Here is a 22,353-nt window from a genome sequence, read left to right as displayed (position 1 = left end):
ACAATGTTATCCTTTTATTGTATGCTCTTTTCTTTTTTAAAAAACCTTTTAAAATAAGGTTGAGAAAAAAAACTTGTACCCAAATAGCAACAGGACTGACAGAAGCCAACAAAAGTCACTATGGAGTGTCTCTGGAACTAGGTGTGAATAAGTTCCCACCTACTACCATTCTTTCAGCCAGAAAAAACGGCTCATGTTGGGCAATCGTCTTAGTGGTAAGGAGGGCCGCCCCTCAAAATAACCCCGCCGCTTACAGAAGCGAAAGATGTCTATGACACCGCCCACCACGCTCTTTTTTTTTTATTCGATGGCGGTAATTGTAAACATATTTTGCTCATGCACTTGCCGCTCTAACATTGGTGCTCTAAAACTAATTTGGTCCTTTTGATGCCCTTTATTCGAAAGCGACGGATTTTTGCAGGGCTGTCTAAGTATTAGAATTTTTGCTTCTTGCTGTGGATGATATTTAGGGCCCAGGTTTTACTTTCTTTTATCAATCATTTTCTTACATGTAATAGCGAGGCTCATGGCTAAAAACTGCGTCACTAACAACATAGCAAACTACTATTTGTCACATTAAACCAGAATGCACTTGTGTCACATGCCTTTAACTGGAGCCCCCTCCTTCTCTCCGTCTTTGCATTCCAACATACTGATTGTCACACCGACTGAATACTCGGGAAAAATACATGTTGAAAGGCTACTTGAAAGGCCAAATGTTTTGCCAACAAAGATGTCGAATTTTGGCGCAGATTGAACTTCACAGGATGGCGAAAAATATTGAATGATAGGCTTGAATTTACACTTGAAACCGTAAGATAGACCAGCATCTAATTTCTCCTACAACATCACTCCTGAATCACACATTAAGGTCATGAGAATAAAGAAAATGGTCAACAATGGTCAACAAATTCTCCTTGTCAGCACCTTAAGAAATGTATAAAGAACAGTGAAGAGAAGGTGCATACAGGTTTTCCTTTTTCCTGTTCGCTTGTGGAGCGAAACGCGCCGATGTGAATGCAGCTTCACACCAGATCTGCCACATCCACATTAAGGAAAATGATGCGTCTATGCATCATTACTTTCTCAGCGAAAGAAGGCGGCAGAAGTTTTGTTTAATTTTGTTTTAGAACTGTCAAAAGTGGAAAAATCATCTTCCGGTTCATGTTTGAACAACTGAAACGTGTCATGTGACGTTACGTCAATACAGCTTTAGACCTTCGACCATATTGTGCTATTCGATTAAAAATCAGCCATAGTGTTTGTAGGCTAGTTTCAATGCCAGTCGTTCCATTTTTATGTTGTATATGATGGTTTGACAAGTATCTTCTGGTTTATTAGAGTGAACCGACAAGAAAGTATATTTTGGATATTTTCCCGCAACAAGGAAAGGTAGGAATTACTTATATTCGATGTTAATCTGCTATTTTCTTTAAACACGAGCTTCTCGTTTGTCGAATGCATTGTACGCAGGGCAAAGGCTGTAGTCCACGCACGGTATACCCCCTGTTATGTCGCCACGTTGTATTTTTTTCGTGTTGACTAGAGTTAAGGTCTGATGGTTTGTAACATGTAATTAAGGTTTTTACATCCAAACATCAATTCCGTTTAATGCGGTAATTCATTCGACGAAAGTGATTACAAGAATTAACAAAGAATTCAAGACTACTCAATTTTGGCTCGACAAAAAAGTTGACTTTCATTGTAGCCTGTTCACAGGCTTACCTATGCTCTTTCGATGCTTGTGAATCCTCATCTTGAGCTGGAGCGAAATAACGTATACGGAGATAAGAAGGTGAAGAGGAGAGATAAAGCGGTCTTTGGAATTCTTCTGAACGACTACTTTATTTAGGTTTGCTTAAAAGCATTCGGTGGAGTGTCCTAACTAGCCGCACATGTTGTTATTTGTACATTAGTGCAGCATCAAAAGAAAAACGTTAATTACACCTTAAAACGTTCCTTCAACGGCGTGAGAGCCATCGAGTTAGGTATGTTGAGCGAAACAGTCCTAGAAAGCCTCAGATTACTAATGTTAAAGAATGTAACAAGGAGGATATTGCGGATGTTTTGTTTCGATTGTTTGGGTCTATTCTAGATCAACTTCTTGATGGATATTGAAATTTCTTGATAGATGATTGTAAGTTATTTCAATTTTAAGTGCTACGCCCTTTTCTAGTGCAGCGTGTGTGGGAGAATTTTTAATATTTATATTTTTAATAAATATTCTTACGGAGGGAAGCCTCCAAGCATATAGCACCCATCTCTGGTTAAACTCTTACGTAGAATGGAAGATTACAAGGAACAGGTCGGTTAGTTAGCCGATTAAGCCACGTGGGTTGTGAATTAGCAATTGCAATATTAAGGACTTAAAAGTATTCTCTGACGCCATAGTGATATTGTCAGAGCACATGTCATTGTTGACTCATTGCAGGTGTTTTAAATCTTGAGCGTGACTAGAAAGTCACGAAAGCTTGAGTCTCGTGAGCACGTTGTGAATGCAAAGGAGCCTGGCATGATTGTTCACCACAAATACATAACTAACAATGATGAGCTTTGTACACGATGTGCAGACGTCAGACCAAGCTTTCTGGTATGCTCAAGTCGAGCTTTATTGATACGATTGAATGATGATGCCTTATCACGTACCAACTGGTCTCCTAGAAAGCCTCATGGCTGGTTGAAAAATATTTTCATTCTTGCTTGTCGGTTGTTTGATTTCCGCCCTAATAGTGCGGCCAGCTGTGGCGATAAAACGATAAGATCATTCTAAGGTAGAGATAAGAATAGAATTGTTTTTCGATTTGGTCAGGAAACGGCGTCTTTTGTAAGAGGGTAAATTGCAAAACAATTTTTTTTGCCAGTTGCATTTTGTGGCTAGTTAGGTTAAGTTTTGCCGGTTCTCTTTTGGTGTCAATTGATTTTAACACCTTGTCAACACCAGCTAAAGTCAGTGATTAATAACCACCTGGTTATTTTATCGTGGACAAAGATGCATTTCCTGTGAGAGCCCAAAGGCGATGTAAATACTGTATAGACGATAACGGGTGCGAAGGCGCTAAAAAAAAAGGAGGCTTCTATAGTACTTTCTCATGCTGCATATTCTCGTCTACACAGAGCGCAGTAGAGACAGTTTATGTTGTTACAAACGTTGGTGGGAGAGATTTTTAAAATTGACCTCGTGATGACGGTGTTGATGGTGGAGGAGGATAGTGAAGGCAAAAGGGTTAATCTTGTCACTTTACAGGTTTAATCTTGTCACAAGGCCGTTAAATTTAAGGTATTAAGTTATGAATAAAACAAAAACGTTACGTTACGCCAATCCTCTTCTCAGAACGAAGTTCGATTAGGTAACTCGTTGGCTACTTCTTCACGTGGTGTCATTGAATGAATATATCTCTTGGTTTGCTTGAAAGGAGTTACCGACTGGGACCCCTTAACCTCATTTGATAGTCGGAATGAAATTTTTTTTGATGACCTCCTACAAATGAAGCAACATCTAGAAGTGAACACTGAAATTGTTACTTGAAATGTTAAAGCTACATGTAGGTCAGAGAGTAACGTACATTTTATGGATCAATATCAATATCCGGGCAACTGCCCACCTACCCCTCCCCTAACTCAACAACAGTCAATTGGCGACAAGTTAAGGTTAATGTTGGGTTAGGAGAGGGGTTGGGAATTTGTGATATGCTATCTAGTTATTTACATAATTAGGGCATTTCTATGTGCATGAAGTTCACCGTTGGATACAACCGAGCAAGATAACAAGCTGGTGAACTCATGTGCGTCGTCTTGTATTGTGGTAACAGTGACCGGTGGTTGTCCAAGGGAACTGTAAATTAGAAGTCGGCAAGTATCATTCAAATGTATATATTTATAAGGCAAAGAGTCGTGATTAGTCTTTACTCGATGAATTAGCATTGAAAGTTTATATATGCGTGAGCCTCAATATCCATCTAGTCATTCCTTTCAGAATAACTCAAGAATAGTAGATGTGAATAGTCGCTCGGTTTCCTACAAAAATTAGTTTTAATTTATATTTAGAATTAAGGCACTATCGCCACCGTGGTGGTGTTGTACCACTGTTTCCTGTAGGAAATTAATAGCATTTTTGCGCGGTGATGTGTAACGCAAACAAGCATTTTAATGCAATGACTTGAAGATCCTTTTCTTGTACATTTTGCCGAGTCAGAAAGTATTGGTATCTGCTTTGTTTTCCGTGATTTAGGGAATGTGATGATATCACAACCCTTTCAACAGGTTCGATACAACACACGCAAAAAAGGAAAGCTGTTCACCTTTTCTGCACTCTCATATGTTTTTGAATTGAGAAACACTTGTGCTAAGATAGTAAATAAAGATTTTGTTTGCTCTCAGTTTTACACTCACTAACCGGGTGTACGTTAAAGAATACTCTTAGTCATTAGAATGCTCGTGCAGATAGCTGAAACATGTTTGATTTGATTCTTTGACCCCGAGGGATGTGATTTTGAATTCTTTCTCACTCTGTGGATTTTTGATAAATGGAGGCATTTGGTTTTCTTCAAACGACACATCAGCTTGTTTCAAAATCTTCTCGGTTTGGAAAAAATTGCGGAAAGAAGAAATTTTATTCAATTTCTCTGATCTGCAAGTGTAGAGGGATATGACACAGTAAAATCTTTCCTTGTAGATAAGTTGTGATTTTTTTTCCCTTTGACAACGTCGAATTAAACGGCTTTCGCGTTATATCGCATCGTAAACCACGGGCGTCCACTTGATTACAGAAAAAAGTATTAAAATTGGTTGGTTTTCCAGATTTAATATGTTGCTTTCAGCGGAAACTATACGATCTTTTAGTGGGGCAACCGCTGGGGCTGAAAAGCGCCAATGACAACAATAGAATCTCACGAAGGTCATGTAACTGATCAAATGCTTCGCTTAGAAATGCGTTTAACACACCAAGATTACTTCCATGCACAAAATTGTGGCTAATGTGTCCAAAGTGATGATGAAAAGGGAGTTATTAACTTTTTAAATGACATTGTACATAAACTAGGCTGATTCTGGTTCGACATTGTACCCAGTGTAACAAGCTTGTTGTTCTTTTGATCATTTGTTGTGGCAGACCAGATTTTAGGGATGCGTTGGGATCTTTCTGTGTTGTTGTGTTTTCTCTCTTTCCCGCGATGAGAAGTGGGTCGGTATTGGGTGGCTCTACCTGGTTGACACGGCACACGCCCCCAGGGGCACCCGAATGTGTAAGTGTCTCGGGCATAAAACGCGACATGACATGAAGAAACGTTCATTTTTCATTGGCAAGTTTGTCAGTTTGCTCTGCAAGTGATCCCAAGCGTTTAAATCCTCCATCACATTACATTATCGACCTTGCTTGATGCATAATTCCCCTTTAGTGCTGTGTTATTATAATTGTAAAGGTTTTATTGTGTTAAATTTAGGAGATCACTCTCAGTGAAGGGGGGAGGATGCTTTGATTAACATGACCATGAGGGCACTTATTTTTTCCAGATGGCATCACGATATTTTATTTAATACTTAATTTCAATAGTTTTTTTAACAAATTTTTGGGTTATCCTTACGTTACATGCTTCTGCAAATAATGCAGCTCCAAGGAAGCACGCTCTCGAGTAAGACAAAAATGTCGTCAGAAATTATCTAATAATTACAAAATGGACCTTCGCCATCATTTATATAGGAAATGTAGCTTTATATGAAAGAACAATTTTACAAAAATTAAGGTCAATTTTCAACAGATGATATGTATATTCTTTTTCCGTAGACGAGGCAAAATATGTTTAAGGTTTTTCAAAGCGTCTCAACTAGCTATCTTTTCATAGAAAAGGTGTTATTGGTTCTCAGCCTTTTAAAATGGACTTATAGTATTTTTAAATGTAGCTTAAAATCTATATATGACGGCTCCTAGAAATTTTAACCGAGTAAGGAAGCTCTGAATCACTTACTACCAAAACGGCTACGATAGCTAACAACTTGATTATATTTGAAACAAGCAACCTTTAAAGACAAATTGCTTCTCGACTCAGGTATATCAAACGAGACACAAATGTTGGTATGAAACTAGGCAGTAGCTTACAGAAAAAATATCATTTATACTCCGAATATTTACACTTCCTTGCATAACGTTTAAAAACTAAAGAATAATTTATGTATCTATATATAAGTACAGCAGACTTTTAGAATATGAAAATGCGAATAATATATTTTGTGACAGCCAGCAAGTCAAAGGCATGTTTTCTGTCAACTGAATAGATTTCTAGTTTTGTGAATTCTTCCTTTCGACCGATGATATGTGACAAATGATACTGGGAAATTTTTCCCCAATTTGAGGGTCACCCAAGAGTAAAATGCTGAAATTAAAGTTGTGCCTTTGTAAGCCTGGCCAGGGGGGAAGAGTCAAGGGTAAGAGGCGGAGGGGGGTTGTGGGATACTGAGATAATCAAGTTTTCCCACTCGAGATGGCTATAGACTATAAATTTCTGAGGAAATGAATTCTAACATAATACCTAAAATTACCTCGAGATTTTGAATTGTGTCTGTATGATAAATACCAACAGTTCAGTAAAGAAGAGATAGATTAAACCTGTATTATGATATAAATATACATACATCCGAGTTTAAAAGATCTCTTTTACCCGAATACATAAATGGCTTTGCAGAGTCTGCCCCACGAAATGGTTTGAGGTAGTGAAAGTGAAGTGATCTGCTTGTGGCAAAGAAGTTAGTCTAGAGTAAGATTTATCTCATAAACCTTTAGGACATCTGAATTCTTCAAAAAGAAACTGTGGTGTTCTTTCTTAGGTCTTGTGGAGTTCTTTTACAATTCCTGTGGAGAAAACAAGAACCTTCTTTTGATACGTGAAAGTAAAGGGTTGTCTTCATCATCCTAGTAAACTTTTTTTAGCTCCACGTTTCATTCCCTTATTTTAAGACTGGTGAAGCTCTCACTGGCAAATAAAGTCTGCTTGCCTTATGAATATAAAATATAACAACTATTATTTATAAAAAATGTTAAATTGTTCTTTTAACCTGCAGGTATTGATTTATTTCTTTGATATGTGCTCGTCATTGTCACTGCTGTCATTATAACAAAGCAGGTCAATTCTTCTGGTAAGAGGTGTTCAAAGAAGATGCAGCAGAAATCTAGATTAGTTATGTTTTCCCATTTATTGTTGATAGTACTGCAGCATTCAGTTTCATTGACACTGGTGAAAATCTCAAAGAAAGCTGTGTGCTCATGCATTTAATCATGAAAAACGGACAAACCTGATGTGTGTAAGACGAGTTAAACTCTTGAAGTAGGCTTTCCTCATTATTTCTGTGGGTATAAAGATATGGTGGAAAAGAGTTGTTGAATTGCAAATACCGTGATGGTCAAAAACTTATCCTGAGTTAAGGCTCACAGAACGAACTTTACATTCTTTGCCTATGTGCTAGAATTCAATAAACCATAGGAAAGACCCCTGCCAAGAAAGGAAATGATGCTTTATCAAGATGAACTTTTGAGACAACTTTCAATCAACGTGTGCTTATTTGAAATGGCTTTCGACTAAAGTATCTCGCTGTGATGCTAGTCTCTTGAGAAGAACAACTTTGTGGGTAAGAAGTATATTAGCTGTTAAGAAAAAGTTAACAGCAAAGTGCTGTCGTTATGGAATCGACCCACCCGATACCCCCAAACCAACTTTTTGACGGAGTGATTCTTCCCATATAGAAAAGTAGAGGCAGTTTTTGAAAAAGTATTTCGATACGGACATGGCATTTTCCTAACTGCAAATCTTCCAGAAACTCTTATTACAAATGATGAGAGCCATTTGAGCGTTGGGACGGAGTTATCCGATTAGCACTAAAGGGAGCGGCTAGTAAATTTCTTTTTGAAAGAAGCCCCCAGTATATCTAGTTTTAGGCAGCCACTTGAGTGCTTCTTCTTGATTGTGAAAAACAACGTAGCAACCTACATTCGCACTATCTTGGACCTCCTAACAGAGTAAGGATGTCTCTATTGGGAGTATGATTATGTCCTTGCGCAAATTCTTGATTAATGAGCTTACATTAATAATAGTTGTGTGTAATTGTCATTGACATTGTAGTTGACAAGGCCATTGTAATACACTACAATCAGATCTGCTTCCTGTTCTGCTTGTCTATCATTTTAGCAATTTTTACGATTTAGGCGTGGATTAATTTACTCTTTGCATTTGCCAACTAAAGCGGAAGGCATGAATGAGAGTTGATGGCAAGGTTTTTCCATAGCTTCTTGTATGGGTGAGCATGACAACTGGAGGGCAAAGGAATCAGTAATGACAGGGCTGCATCCTCAGCCCTTGAACCTACCACCTTGAGATACCTAAAGGAGATGTGTTCGGGAAGGTCACAAAATTAGAAAGGTGGCAGCTAAGTTCCAAGCACATTATCATGTTTTCTTCTTAAAACCACTTTTTCCCCGTTGATAGCCACTGCGGATGGTATTGGTTTGAATAAAAAATAAACAAGGCTTCCCACTCTTACAATGCGAGTCTTCAGAGCAGAAAGTTATCTATCCTCAACCACAAGTTTCAAGTCAGTTTCAACCAATAAATCTGGCCTGTATTTGTGTAGGTGGAGTATGGTCGTGGAGCTCTCGCTAAATTATGTGTAAGGCTGCTTGGGAGACCCTCAGTGGATCAAGTAAGCTTTAAATGTTCTCACAATTAAGATATCAACAGGCTTGGTGTTGCTTAGTGACCCAAATTGTTCACCCAGATCTTTTGGGGCCTGACTGTGTGGGCAATATTTGCCTCTAGTCCTGCCTAGTGCTGCTTACCTTCCCATTCCACAACCACATACTTTTGTTATTGTCTATCACAGTTCCTCAAGGGCGGTCTGAATTCTCAAACAATGTTATCAAATGCAGGCTTTCTTAGGGATGGCAATTATCAAAAACTCCAGAGGGCTTATGGTGGTCTGAGGTGTGGAAGTTTTCAGCCACAAGGAACATTTTTATGGCAGATGAAGGCTCCTACATGCAAGATGCGGTTGATATTGTCGATATAACATTATTCTAAGAAGAATCTGATCTTCTCAGTCAATGATAAAGAGACTCAATAAATTACCTTGAATGGTCCAAGACCCGTGTGTCATATTCAGCCATTTCGTTCTTTAAGAAGGATAACAACTTCTCGACTTGTTGCTGGAAGGTATCACTCTCATCCCCTTTGTTTGGCTACAGGTAATATAAATTGAATGGTTCGAGATCAGCTTTTGAATTTATTTGATCGTGATTCCTTTTAAGACAACGGTTGTTAATTAATTGTAGTATCAGCCGTCTGCATCATGAGACTTACGTGGTTGTATTAATTTGACAGTGAATTGTTGGTAAATAGACTACTGTTTTGAGGATTTATTCAGTTCTGCCTATTAGTGTGTGACTAATGAAGCAGCAACAAATATTCATGAATGGGGAAAAATTTAAGTTGATCTGTTCCTGGTACGTATACATTGTGTATAATATTTGATTGTTCTTACCAAAACAAATAGTTTCCATTCGTCTTGATGATGCAAACTGATTGAAAATAAAAAGTCAAATAGAATGTTCACCACTTCGCATAATAACGTCCACGGAATTTGACGAAATAATGACTGGATTATATTATTAAACATGTTTAAATTGTTTCCATGAAAATGAATTAAAAGAATTTACCTGGAAGATAACCCCATCCTCGTAAATTTTGACAACTGGATATATTTCCAGATCTTTCGTAAAAGCTGTACTAGAAGTTCTTTCTGAGAGGTGTCTTCTCCCTGACGATACATATGCTGCAGAGAAAAGGAAAGAAATGTTTCAATACAGTGAATTTTTTTTTCTGAAGTTTGTTTCAGAATTTGATGTTATCTCTAGCTATTTGTTATAATACCTACCTGAAGTAGCTCTTTTTGCTTTTCAAGGGCTCTTGTAATACACGTGTATTCTGCTCCTCCTGGGTATTCCTGTCAAAGAAGGGGGTTTTTTGTTATTATAACCAGGCTCATTGTCTGGCTTTACTAGGCCATCGAACAAGCATACATTTCGTAGTATGGAAATGGCTCTTTCAGTTACATTTTTGTGAGGTTTGGGCTTGAAAATCCCTGAGTAACAAGAGGCTTATTAGCGCAAGGGATAAGCTTATAGATATAGTTTTGATGAAGCAAAGGCCTCCCTCCAAATTGAACCTAGCGTGCTGCACTTAATATAAAAGTATTACAAACCGGCTGTACAATGAACTGTCTCGTGCCCATGAATACCTGGAAATGAATGTGCGATTACTTTTGATGGATGCTCTCGCCCGTTTTCAAAATGAATTTTACCTCGGAGATAGCTCCCCATACCATACTGGATTTAAATAAGGATACTGATTATCCTTTGGAACAACTGATTCGTAATTCTTTGAGCAATGGTTAAGAGTAAGACTGGTTATTTGTCAAATTCATTATACCTGCTTGTGCGTGTTATCTTTCCTAATACTTCACTTCTTTTTCGAAGTGATGGACATCTGTAACTTATCTTCTGCCTAAATAACAGTGTGTCTTCTGCACGTAACATATCAAAACAAACACAACATTTACATACCCAATTCAGAGTTTTCCATAATTGCTTACTTTCCTCCGTTGGTTGTCTGACAAAGAGAGTACCAGAAATATTGGTTACACACCCCTTAGAGGTACTTAGAAAAGTTTCTACCAACGTTAGGCTACTTCAGGCATATTTTAGAACACCACACTGATAAAACATTAAACTATAATACTTATGATTTTGAAATAATTTTAACTTAAGTGCCGGTATTTCAACAACAACACACACAGCTATACGCTGTCACGACACAAAGGTATCATTTGCGAGCGATTTCCTTTATAATGCAATAATAGATGTGTCATTAGTTCCGTTAGTATTTTCTATGTTATTAAGTTAAAATGTCATCATTTGTTTTTAACGGTGTTGTTTCCGGTGTGAGTAAACACGTGTAAAAGCTGAAGATATGTTATACGTAAATATATAAATTTCCTGACCTTACCTTGTTGTGAGAGATTCCATTCGTTGTTCGGAAGTCAGATTCAGGTGGCTTACTATTGCACTGATTAATTTGCATAGTGAATAGCGCAGAACCCTGGTGTTTCCGTGATTTGGCTGGTTGCAAAATTGGACAAAAATTACAATTAGCAACGTGCAGTATTGAGGAATTATACAGATATCATAATTTTTTAAACATGTCTATGTCTTTTGGACTTTTAAAAAACAACTGAATGAAACAATATTTAGAGGGGAACTACGTAATACTCATGTCAGTAATGGTGTGAATTTAATAGCACTCGATCGCTCACAATTTTCGCTGTCGGTAAACGAAAATTAAAGGTGAACGAATAGTTCGTGCTATTTTTTACTGTCTCGTCACTCTCACCTCTTGGTTCTCTGGTTGCCAGGTTCGCTGTGAGGTGGCCATATCTTCTCAACTCAATACAATTCGGAAAAATATTGTTTACGTGTAGACAAGGCTGTTAAAACAAGTGGTTCGATGAGTTTGTTATCGAGTTAAGTTGATCGCTTGGTAATACTTTTCTTGTACCTGCACTCCGTATTCTAGACCACTTTCAACTAAAGAACTTAAAAAAGCCTCTTCCTCTTGTTTTTCCGAAATCTCTGAAACTGTCGTTCAAGGATGGTCCCTTGGACAGCGCTAGTTCTGTCATGGCAGTTTAGCACAACTGTTGATATGACGTCAATAGACCATTTTAACAAACGTCACGTGTAGGGTGAGAACGGGTTAGGGGAGGGGTATGGTTTGCCTCTGTTCGTCGATCTATCGTGGCAAACTGCTGGGTCATGTTCCAATAGAAAGCGTTCGTTACTCATTTCCTCAATAACTTTTCTGTTCGTACCCAAACGTTTTCGTTTTTTATTCTTGTTGTGAGTTGAAGGTAACATCTTGAAAAATCTGATGGTGCGCTGAATCCACTGATAATATGTAGAAAACTCTGTCCTGGTTAGTCTTCTCTTCTTTGTTCCTTCGGTTGTAATGATCTGTTTTTTTCCCCTGCGGTAGTTCTCTAAGCTAAGACTTTACAGCGGAATGCGTGTAATCACTGGTTCTTTCTACATCCTTGATTTTTCCTTGGAGAAACCGTGAAGCCATCTATTTCTTTGTCAGACAGTCATGTGTGAGTCCGCCAGCAGTTTATATTTGAGGACTCTGAAGAGAAATGTGATATGCTTAATATTGTTGAATTCTGCAATCACTATGTGACGCAGGATGTTTTGAAGGATTGTATTACGACCTCAGCTGTCAGTTGTGATCAGAGAAAGAAATTCCGATGGAGCCGCTCGCTTTTGTCTGTTCACTTCTTTTGGTATGCCTGTCAAATTTCTGTCAAACGCGCAGCCTATAAGGTGTTTAATTATATTCAAACTCAGTGTACTGACGAGATTCAGCCAATTATTTTTTCGACGTGAGTGGTGGGGTGCACGGAACCATGTTACCTTTTAGGTATACATTGAGATGATGCAACAACACGAGCTTTATCCGTTGAGATGATGCAACACGATGATGTTTGATCTGTTAGCATCTTTTAGGATAACAGCTTCTGATGAAGATAAGGCAAACGTAACAGCTTTGCGTCGCTGTGGAAATGCATTCTTTTGACTTTATTAAGCTTGAAACTCTTGGTTGATTTTGTGATTGGCGTTTTCAGTATTATCATAATTTAATTAATCTTTTGCGTGACTCTGGCGTCTTCAATCCTTAGGTAGTGAAGCTTTCAAAAGCATGACCTTTGAAATGCTATTTGTGAATTTATCTTCACAGCAGATGATTGGCATTTGTTTTGCCTGTATGGTCAGTTCATTTGAAACCCTTGGTTGATTTTGTGATTGGCGTTTTCAGTATTGTAATAATTTAATTAATCTCTCGCGTGATTCTGGCGTATTCAATCTTTGAAATGCCATTTGGTTGATGCTATTTGATTGGCATTTGTTTTTTCTTTATGGTCAGTTCATGGTCACAGATTGCCCACGGGCTGCATTCTCGCTTGGGGCTTGGCTCGAGTTCTTGATTTACTCTGGGCCTGATTTATTTTAGAAGGGCGATGAAGCGGAAAGGCTGGGTCTTTCCCTTGGAAAAAAAGGCTGTATCACCTCATACTTTTTTTCCAATCCTTTCATAGCACTATAGCTTTAAAGTATGAAATCACTGGTGGTGAAAGTCTAAAGGGCAGATCAACCCAAAAATTCTGTATTATAAAATTAGAGAGTAAAGATTTTGAAACCCAGTGGTGAAAGTTTTAAAGTTTTAACCCACAAAATACAAAAGCTTGTGAAGATTGTAAAATCTCTCAGGATGAATCTTTCTGACACAGGATGTACTGAATAACCTTTAAAAGGTGGTGTCCCTTTCTTGACGCAACTTGGAAGACGACTTATTCAGCGCGGATACACGAAAACTTAATTTCTTACAATTTCACCTGGGTAGTGAACTACAAATGATGCAACTTGATCGGCTAAGTATACAGTGGACCGAATAGGATAATTAAGAACTCATACAGACTTGAACTCGAAAGGGTTTTTGAGTTTCGAAACTGAAGTTATCCGCTATTTTTAGTAAAATCTTATTTTTCCGCATAAATTGTGGAGGGAAAAAAACAGATCTTAAAAAGATGGTTCGCTATGTAGTCGGCGTTATGTGGTTGCTCTTTTATCTTTTGAACCATGTCCGAATAAAACCAGGCGCGACGTAAAAAATTGTAAGTATTTACAGAGTCCGTATTTTTCATTAAATCCGAAAATATTTCTGTAGCGGACAGCGAGTGGAAGTACCATGCCTTGGATTCTTTTCGGCCGTAAATTGGTAACAAATTGAATTATTTGGGTCCATGAAATTCCTTGAGCCTTAGTCAGAAATTGAGTATCTTTTCAGGGGCAGTATATGGGCAGTCGCGTTTTCTCATAACCCCGTAAGAGTGTTTAACTTTGACAAGTAGGATATTATTTGCCGTCGTTACTTAGTGGTGATTTACATAAGTTATACGGTATGATAATGTTTCGCCAAGCCGTGCTGTTGCTCTTTTCTGTGGTTGTTGTAGAATATTGAGGTGTTGCTTTATCGGCTTTATTCAATTTGATGTTTTAACTTTGGAATTTCATAGTGAAACGAAGGCCTTAATAGATTTACTGTATAATGAAGAAGGGGTCTTCAGGAATTCTCTCGTTTGCATTAGTTTCATTTTCCGGATAGATTGTGAAGAAAAATGTACTCTCTAGCCGATTTGAGCTCATGCGAAGCAAGCGATCATTAAAAAATGGAATTTTGCCGTTTCTTTCTTTTTATGTTTCAGTCTTAACATGGGGGAACATTTACGGGTTACCTTAAAATAGAATCTACTCGAAATCTGAAGTATTCGAAAATGCTTGTTCTAAGAAAGTATGGCCTCGCAGTTGTCACCAACAAGAAAACATGTTGGGATCATTGCATGTAATTTTTTTTTCTTGGCACATATGAAATTTCATTTTTGGAAACCTAACTCACATTTCCTTTTTGTTAGTAAATTGGTCTATCTAGTCATTATGCAAGTTACTACATGCAATTGTTATAACTTAATGTTGTAATTCTCATCGTTCGCAAACATTTTTTTTTTGCTTTTGTGTGTAGCGTAATATGAGAGGTAACCATGTCATGACTTGAGTGACATTTTCGGTACCTCATTTTCCCGTCTGTATTTCGCCCTTGTGTCACAAGTTTTAGTCGCATCTTTTTCTATGCTTTCCATCACTGCAAAGAAAAACAAACCAGATAACAACCCAAAAAAGCTATACTAAACAAGGAAAAAAATAAACCAAAAAATATTGTTGCACCTTTCCTACTTGATACTGCCAGCTTTGTTGCAGTCAAGATAGGCCCACTTCCCCATTGCCGGGTGAGCCCAGCTACTTTTTTTACCTCAATATCGTTTTGATATGACTAATCCTCTTACTTTTTTGAACAAAGAAAAATTTCTAAGCCCTTTCGTTCACGTATGTTCGATACAAACTGGGTTTGTTTAATCTGATGTCCCCTTTTGCACGACATGTACTGTGCTGTTCTTACGCTTCAGTGGGAAACTCGTTTGACAGGTTCGCACGAGGGAGCTTATTATCCAAGGTCATCAAAGAGTATTTACTGTTTGATCCGAAGAGGTAATTTTCTCAGTTCTTGTCGTGACACTTCAAAAGATGACAAACGTTTCAAAATAGTCCGCGTTGGCGCCTCGCCGACGCGTATGGTAATTGGAACAGGAAAAAAAAATTTAATCGACGAGAGAGCGCAAAAGAGCCGCTTAGTTTGCGAAGCGACTAAGATACGAAGTACGATACCTAAGTCCCGATTTGATGTAATGATGGAACAGTGGAATGACGAAACGGTAGAATGGCGGAATATTCTTGAACACGTAATTGCGGAGTATCCTAAAGCGCGGAATGACAGAATATCATAAACTGCAGAATGCCGTATTGTATGAAACAAAAGTCTCACAAAAACTGAAAGGCAATGAAATAAGAAAAATATTTATAATTGACAGGCAAAATTAAAAGAGGCACAGTTAAATCATTATGGGCCCCTACAGGCTAGCGGAACCGTGGGGCTTCTGAGTTAGCCCCTATAAATTCTTATTAAAATTTCTAATGTTATCATCATAATAAAATTATAACTTACCATTTGATTATTGATTAAATGTCAATTAGTCACTATATTCTCGAATCATCTTTCTCTTGTGGAGCGGGGTACTCATAAATGTATGGGATGCGGCAGGTTGTCCGTTTTGTGTTTGGATACAAATCTTCAGTAACCCTATCTTCTGGCGGTAACCTATATTTGTGTTCAATTCTGTTAATATCGTGCTATATCAGTGGCCACATGCAGTCTCAGACCGCCGTTTTTTTCTTCCGTTACCAGAAACCGCTGACTCACTTACATTGTTGATATGCTCTGTCATTTGGGTCTCTGTGAATGAGTAAGGCATTGTAAGTTTTCTTGAGCGGCGGTTTTGAATTGACCATGTTTAACTCAGCGGACATCCGTATTAATTCAGCCCCTTTCTGAAAAACCACCTGCTTCCCATTCTATTACTGTTCTTGTGGTGTACGTTTAGAGCAGAATAACGTGGTTTTGCAAGCTCAGCTTAATCCCATGTGATATTTGGAGCAGTGAAATTTCAAGTTAAAAACAAAAGTGTGAACGAAAGGACTCATTTATCAGGCAAGAAGCTTACACTTATTGTTTATATGGGTGTCATTTTCCTCTAATAGACCAAACTATTTTCACCTTAACATGCGATGCTTATATGGGTGTTGCAAGCCATTATTTGCGACGATGGCCTTCAACACGAACTTTTAGCTATTCTGGTCAACTGTTATGTAGAGGCATGTACTGTTTACTGAATTTATGTCTTTGCTTGAGAACATAACTTGGCAATTGTCGTCGACCAGCAAAATATTGATAGACCTTTTAATTTCAACTTTCACTCCTTGGTTGATAAGACATTTAACTTCAGAAATCCTGGCTTATAAAACGTTTAATTTTTCTTGAATTTCCCTTTCGTTTGTGAAGTACGCTATCCTTACTCAGGGTTTTTTTTCACTGCATGCAGGCGACTAAGAGTCAACAAAATTATCATTTGAAAATTTTCTTGTTCTTGCTCTATCGTCGCTGTAGAGGGGACACGTCAATAATTTCAATGTAGGGCAGTGTCGAAACTGAAACATTCGCCACGTTTTTTCCCGTCTTATTTTACTCTCGTGCAATTTTGAATAATGCTCTCCTCCTTTGCTTTTGCTTTTAATTTGTGGAAAGAAAGACCTCGTGGATGTTCCATCAAGTTAGTTCTATTATCGTGCGATCGAGAAAGGTTTTAACCAATGCTGACAAGAAACAAGGAAACCCTTTGGTATCGAGCCTCGTGCATATGGTTTATTTATACTTACAATGAATGGATGATGACTTAAAAATCACAGGAAAGAATACCGAGGCTCGTGGAAAACTCCGCATTTTTTATTTACCACAGCATTCTATTTATGGAGGGCTAGTAGTCGTTCAAGCGTAATAATTTTTTCAATTAAACGGTTGCTTCTCGGCAATTTTGCTTTGTGTAATCTAATTTCACCCATAGGTCGTTCTTTTGTTGATGTGTGTTTCCCGGTACGATTTTGACAAGTTAACACGAGGCAGCAGCTGAGAGCAAATGACTCGTAAACGATTTATTATTGTTCAGAGTCAATATCTACATTTCTTTCACATCGTATGTTAACCTGCGCAGTTTTTTCATTATATGTACGACTTTTTATGCTTCAAAGAGTGAATCGTAGCTTCATGACGTTCGTGTTTGTGGTCAGCCACAAGGCTTCGGAAATGATAAAAGACACCGAAGACATTCCTCTTCTGTATAGACTCAAAAGATTCATATCTAGTTTATATGCCTCAATGGCATGCTAAAAAAAGAAGGTGCTGGCGAAAATGGTAGCACTGAGAGGGTTGCAATCGAGCACCAAACATTTTCAGCAGCATTGTTACATTCAAATAGGTATAAATTGTTAAAAGCGAATAACGTGGAGAGTATCCCAACCGTTTACTACTGTAATAATCTTCAGATAGCCCAACTTAATTTGGAAATCTACGGGAAAATGGCACTAAGAGGACAATTTTTGTTTTCTTCAAGATACAAGTTAACACTCAAATGACTTTACCCATTGGTTATGACTTGAAAAGTTTGGAACTGTATGATGGCTAAGGTATCTGGAAATCCCATCTTGATTAGTGGCGAAGTGAGGCCGAATGTAGCTCTTATCAAATTGGAAAAGCCTCGAGACACAGTCGTGAACCGAACCGCGTGGTGACCGCGTGGTGACCACTTAATGCAGGTTCTATAGAATAGGGGTATCATAAAAAACGATAAAAAAAATTCATCTTTTAATTATGCTGTAACTGGCCAGTTAATGTGGAAAATACTGATATTACTACCATCGATCTTGAGAGATAAAGATGGATTCAATTTGTATAGGTAATCTCATGATTTCGAGTGCAATTTGGAATAAACAAGCAGAGTAAATTTTTTAAAGACTTACAAAATTGCACTCACCCTACGGGCTCGTGCAATTTGTAGTCTTTGAAAAAATTAACAAGGGCTTGTTTATTCCAAATTGCATGAGAAAAATCATGTAATTACGTGTCAATAATATACATGGAAAAATACGAGATGACTTATCAAAATTAAGCATAAGCAAAGCGCGCGCATCAAGTGCAAAAATAACTTGATCAAAACAATAATATGCAATGATATCTTCACATCTTTAAGGCGCAGAAAAGTTAAAAGTCCGGCTAAGCAGTTCAAGGAATTGTTCAGTCTGTGTGCGAATCACTTTCGATGAAATGGAATCGTCGTTTCCAAGGTTTAACCATGTTTGTTTTTAATTTCCACGTTGGATCGCTAGAGCAAAGTGTTAAGCTGGGTCGGCTTGTAATTTTCGATTTCCTTGGCAATTCCTTTTTCTAAACACCACTTTTCCAAACTGACAACCAAAAAGCAGTGCTTTTTAGAGTGTTTTCGTTGTTTGAGCTGTTTTTCAGCTGCGGTGGTCGGCCATTGTTTCGCTCGCAAATTAAAATACGGTACGCCATGCTCTGCCGACTTAGCGCTTGATTTAGTTTCTAAAATTGATTTGATATCTAGTGGCGTATAGAGTTCGTCAGTCCAACTCTTTGCTTAAGTTGAGTGAGATTTGCATGATTGGTTTATTTTCTGTTTATATATTTGTAGAGAAAATAAAAATAAAATGGAGATGCTTTGGACTTTATGTGCTTATTGATGACTTAACGTCGCGTGCTTGCTAAGTAATTGATACTATCTGTGGTTACAGTTTGGATCTATTAATAAATGAGGCGTGACATTCAGAAAAATATTACATCGGCTTGCCTTGAACAGAACTCCTTTACCAAACATACTTCGATAGATGGGTGTAAAAATCCAATCAAAACTGAATCGCATCTTGCTTTCGTTTTCTTTTCCGGACGCAATGAAAGAGTTTTTCAGTGTCTTTTGACATTCGTTGTCATGCAAATGTTTCACTCTATTTCCAATGTGTGTGAATTTTGATGCGGTAGATTTTGTATAACGGTTATATGAACGAATGTGGTAGACGGCCGCTTCATTGCGATTGGCCTTCGTCAAGGCTTTGCAGAGGTCATATATTCAAAGAGTGCCTGTTTCCAATACGTTTGCACGGTGCAAAGTAATCTGATAACTTTACTGAAGAACTGTACATGTAATAACAAGTGCTCGGCTTACCGCTAATTTTGCGGGACGACACCGTTTTATCTTTGTGCTTTGTGTTTTAGATTTTGTACCCTAGTCAAAGGGTTAGTTACAGTCACATATTTGCGTTGCATAGGTAAATATTTTGAAACCCGCTATCAGCTAACTAATGGAAATGTCAAGAAGGTTTTTGCTACAAAAAATAGCCAATTGTGTTGTTTCAATTTGACACTGTTGTGGTACAAAACGACTTAGATATGTTGTTAACAAAGATTAGGTGTGCAAAACTCGATGGAATAAGACAACGGCCCAAAAATTATTTTAAAACTAATCGGCTGAATTGTGTTTATGGGCAGAAGCTGGAACAATCTGTCCTCTTGTGAATTTTATAACATGGAAATAAATAAACAAATTGGGCTTAACCGCCAATTTAACAGCGGTCATTTTAAACTTGTCCATAGTGATGTAATTAAATCTGCTCTCTGATTACTGAGGATACGTACGTGGAACACTAATCTTGACCTCACCATTGTTGTAAATATTTAAAGAGACACCAGTTGCTTATGCGATTGATATCTGATTTGTCACGTGGCGTGACGCAGGGAATCCCATTGTTGGTGTTGTTTCACACATTAAATTTAAGCACGAGCCTATTATGAGAATGAACTTGTTTTTGCATTTATTTATCTTGCTAATTTTACTGAAATGTATAAACGTGGATATAAGTGACCTTAACTATTCTCTTGAATAGAAAAAATATTACAAAAATGTTGCAAAAATAGTACCAAAAAATTTTAAAATATCACCAAACAGACGCGTGTTTATTAGTGTTCTTAACTATTCTCTTGAATACAAAAATATTACCAAAATATTACAAAAATATTACCTAACCAACAGAGCCAATGGCAGTGCTAACATACTTGTATAAGATAAGTTGTATAAGATAAGTTGCTTGTGTGATTGATATCTGATTTGTCACGTGGCGTGACGCAGGGAATCCCATTGTTGGTGTCGTTTCACAAATTAAATTTAAGTCACGGGCCTATTCTGAGACTGAACTTGTTTTTGCATTTATTTGTCTCATTAATTTTACTGAAATATATACGCGTAGTTATGAGTGACCCTAACTATTCTTTTTAATAAAGAAAATATCACAAAAATGTTGCAAAAATAGTACAAAAACATTTAAAAAATATTACCTAACCAACACATGTTTATTAGTGAGCGCAACTATTCTCTTGAATACAAAAATATTACAAAAATATTACCTAACCAACAGAGCCAATAGCAGCACTAACATACTTGTATGAGATATCTGTAAATTTTCTTGAAAATAGATGTTGTGAAATTCAAACACAAAGCAAATTTACAACAGTTTAGAAAGACCAGTGGAATCTGCCAAACAAGCTGTGTTGTCACAACGCCAGCAAAACGCTGTGAGCCAACGAACTATCTATAATTTTCACAGTTCCTCTGTTATCTGCGAAAATAAAGAAATTAAAGGAAGATCACTGCTTAAGTTGAATTGATGTAACTTTGAAATATGACAGATGCAAATTTGTTTTAATTATGATCGATATTTAGTATCTTGATCATTCTGTTGTTAGGGATTGTTTTACAGTATCACATCGAAGAAAGACTAAATATAGTGCAACGATCTCACTTGATCAAGAGAATTTCCCTTTCAAACCCTTTTATCTTAAATCTTATGTATTTACGCTTTCAAAGGCAAGACGTCTTAAACTAGAATTGAAAAAGCTCCATTTAAGATAATAAGAATATAAACGGAAGCTCACTTCAGTTTTGGGTGGTTTGCTTCGCTATGACGGCAAAAATGCTTCTAACTGTAAGGTGCTGAAAATTTCTGAACTCGCGATCGTTTTCGCTATGAAAGATCAAATGGATATCACTTGGATGGTTATGGCACATTTTCTGAAACTTACAGCAGTATTTTCCATATTTTTCCCACGGGTTTATCTTCGAAACACTAGACGCAAAACACAATGAAAGTTCTATTTGGTTTCCTTGCGTCTGTTCGCCATCTTTTTTTTCTTTCGTCCTCTCTCCCCATATTCCCCAATCTCTCCTCAATCACTCTCTTCCCTTACTCGCCGCCCCTTCGGGCGTTGGCTCACCGAAGTATTTACATACCGATACCCAATTGTTTACTACCATAGCATGCTGTTATGCATTACAACTTCAACACGGACAAGGTGTGTAATTCATTAAGAATTCCGGTCTAAATCGCCACACGTGCAATGAGGCGCTAGAATTACCCAGCGAGACTGGACACCACTTAGTATCCTAGCGACTGATGCATATTCATCAAAACAAGTTGACCGCCATATCGATCGCAAACCTGTTTTGATCGCATGAGCTAAATGCACGGTTGACTAAAAATGGGATGGCCCCTCCACAAACTGAGGGTTTCAAAGCTGAAGCAGTCGATGAAGAAAGAGTTTAGTGTGCGTGCAATGATTACGTGATCGTTTCCTTCGACGGCTGGAATGCGGAGTGGAATCGCTGCGTCTGTGATCCACGAGAGATCAGGGATCAAACATTGCCTGATCGGAAAAGAAAGCGAATAGACCTTTCCCTTCAGTGAACAATCTCTTCACTTTAAGAAGACCAGCTTTTACTTTTAAATATCACCCAAACTTATGTCAACAAAAAGCTTAAATTACGGTTTGCTTCAATTTCAGGCGTGAATTTGCATAATCTTTCATGGACGAAATCTTTATGAATTTCAAAGATCAAAACCATTTTCTAAACTACATCTGCTTTATCTTTATCCACTTAGCAAATAAAAGCTCCCCAAATTACGGTCAAAACACTAGCTACAAAACAAATAATCAATTTAACGTAGTTCACTTCGAATTTCTCGATCTATCCTAGTTTCTCCAACCGCATCCAAACAGGTTTTACTACACAGCTTCCATCCAAGACTCCCGGTTGAACGTTATTTAAAATACGTCACGCGTTAACAGGTAACAGTGCTCATACATATGCACGAACTCCACTTGAGTGCGGTTTGCAGTCTTACACACTTTGTCGGTG

The 22,353-nt window shown here is 37.7% G+C and overlaps 1 protein-coding gene and 1 long non-coding RNA gene across 8 annotated transcripts in view; one reads left to right on the top strand and one right to left on the bottom strand.

Moving 5' to 3' along the window:
- Positions 1-1,250: 1,250 nt before the first annotated feature.
- The window catches only part of LOC136279428 (uncharacterized), a 47,460-nt gene continuing 26,357 nt past the window's right edge, over positions 1,251-22,353 (top strand). For 4 of the 6 annotated variants that reach the window (XR_010716855.1, XR_010716857.1, XR_010716853.1 and 1 more), the window contains exon 1: positions 1,251-1,392. This is a non-coding gene — a long non-coding RNA (uncharacterized lncRNA). Of the gene's footprint in view, positions 1,393-3,708; positions 3,850-15,890; positions 16,248-22,353 lie in introns of those variants that run through there. The other 2 variants (XR_010716856.1, XR_010716854.1) reach the window with 2 other exon arrangements.
- LOC131794172 (uncharacterized) lies at positions 5,496-12,756 on the bottom strand. 2 transcript variants are annotated; one of them, XM_066163131.1, is made up of 10 exons: positions 12,503-12,756; positions 11,427-12,215; positions 11,043-11,155; positions 10,601-10,646; positions 9,913-9,981; positions 9,695-9,810; positions 9,520-9,556; positions 9,108-9,217; positions 7,282-7,333; positions 5,496-6,841 (listed from the first exon to the last, which is right to left on the bottom strand). In XM_066163131.1, the coding sequence occupies exons 2-10, from the start codon at positions 11,466-11,468 to the stop codon at positions 6,833-6,835; spliced, it is 594 nt and encodes a 197-aa protein (XP_066019228.1). In that variant the 5' UTR covers positions 11,469-12,215; positions 12,503-12,756; the 3' UTR covers positions 5,496-6,832. The 2 variants fall into 2 exon arrangements, with proteins under 2 accessions (XP_066019228.1, XP_066019227.1); XM_066163130.1 differs by having other exon boundaries at positions 11,427-12,756.

Source organism: Pocillopora verrucosa, chromosome 3 (assembly GCF_036669915.1).
Source record: "Pocillopora verrucosa isolate sample1 chromosome 3, ASM3666991v2, whole genome shotgun sequence".
Classification (NCBI taxonomy): Eukaryota; Metazoa; Cnidaria; class Anthozoa; order Scleractinia; family Pocilloporidae; genus Pocillopora; species Pocillopora verrucosa.
This window is presented reverse-complemented; position numbering and strand designations above follow the sequence as displayed.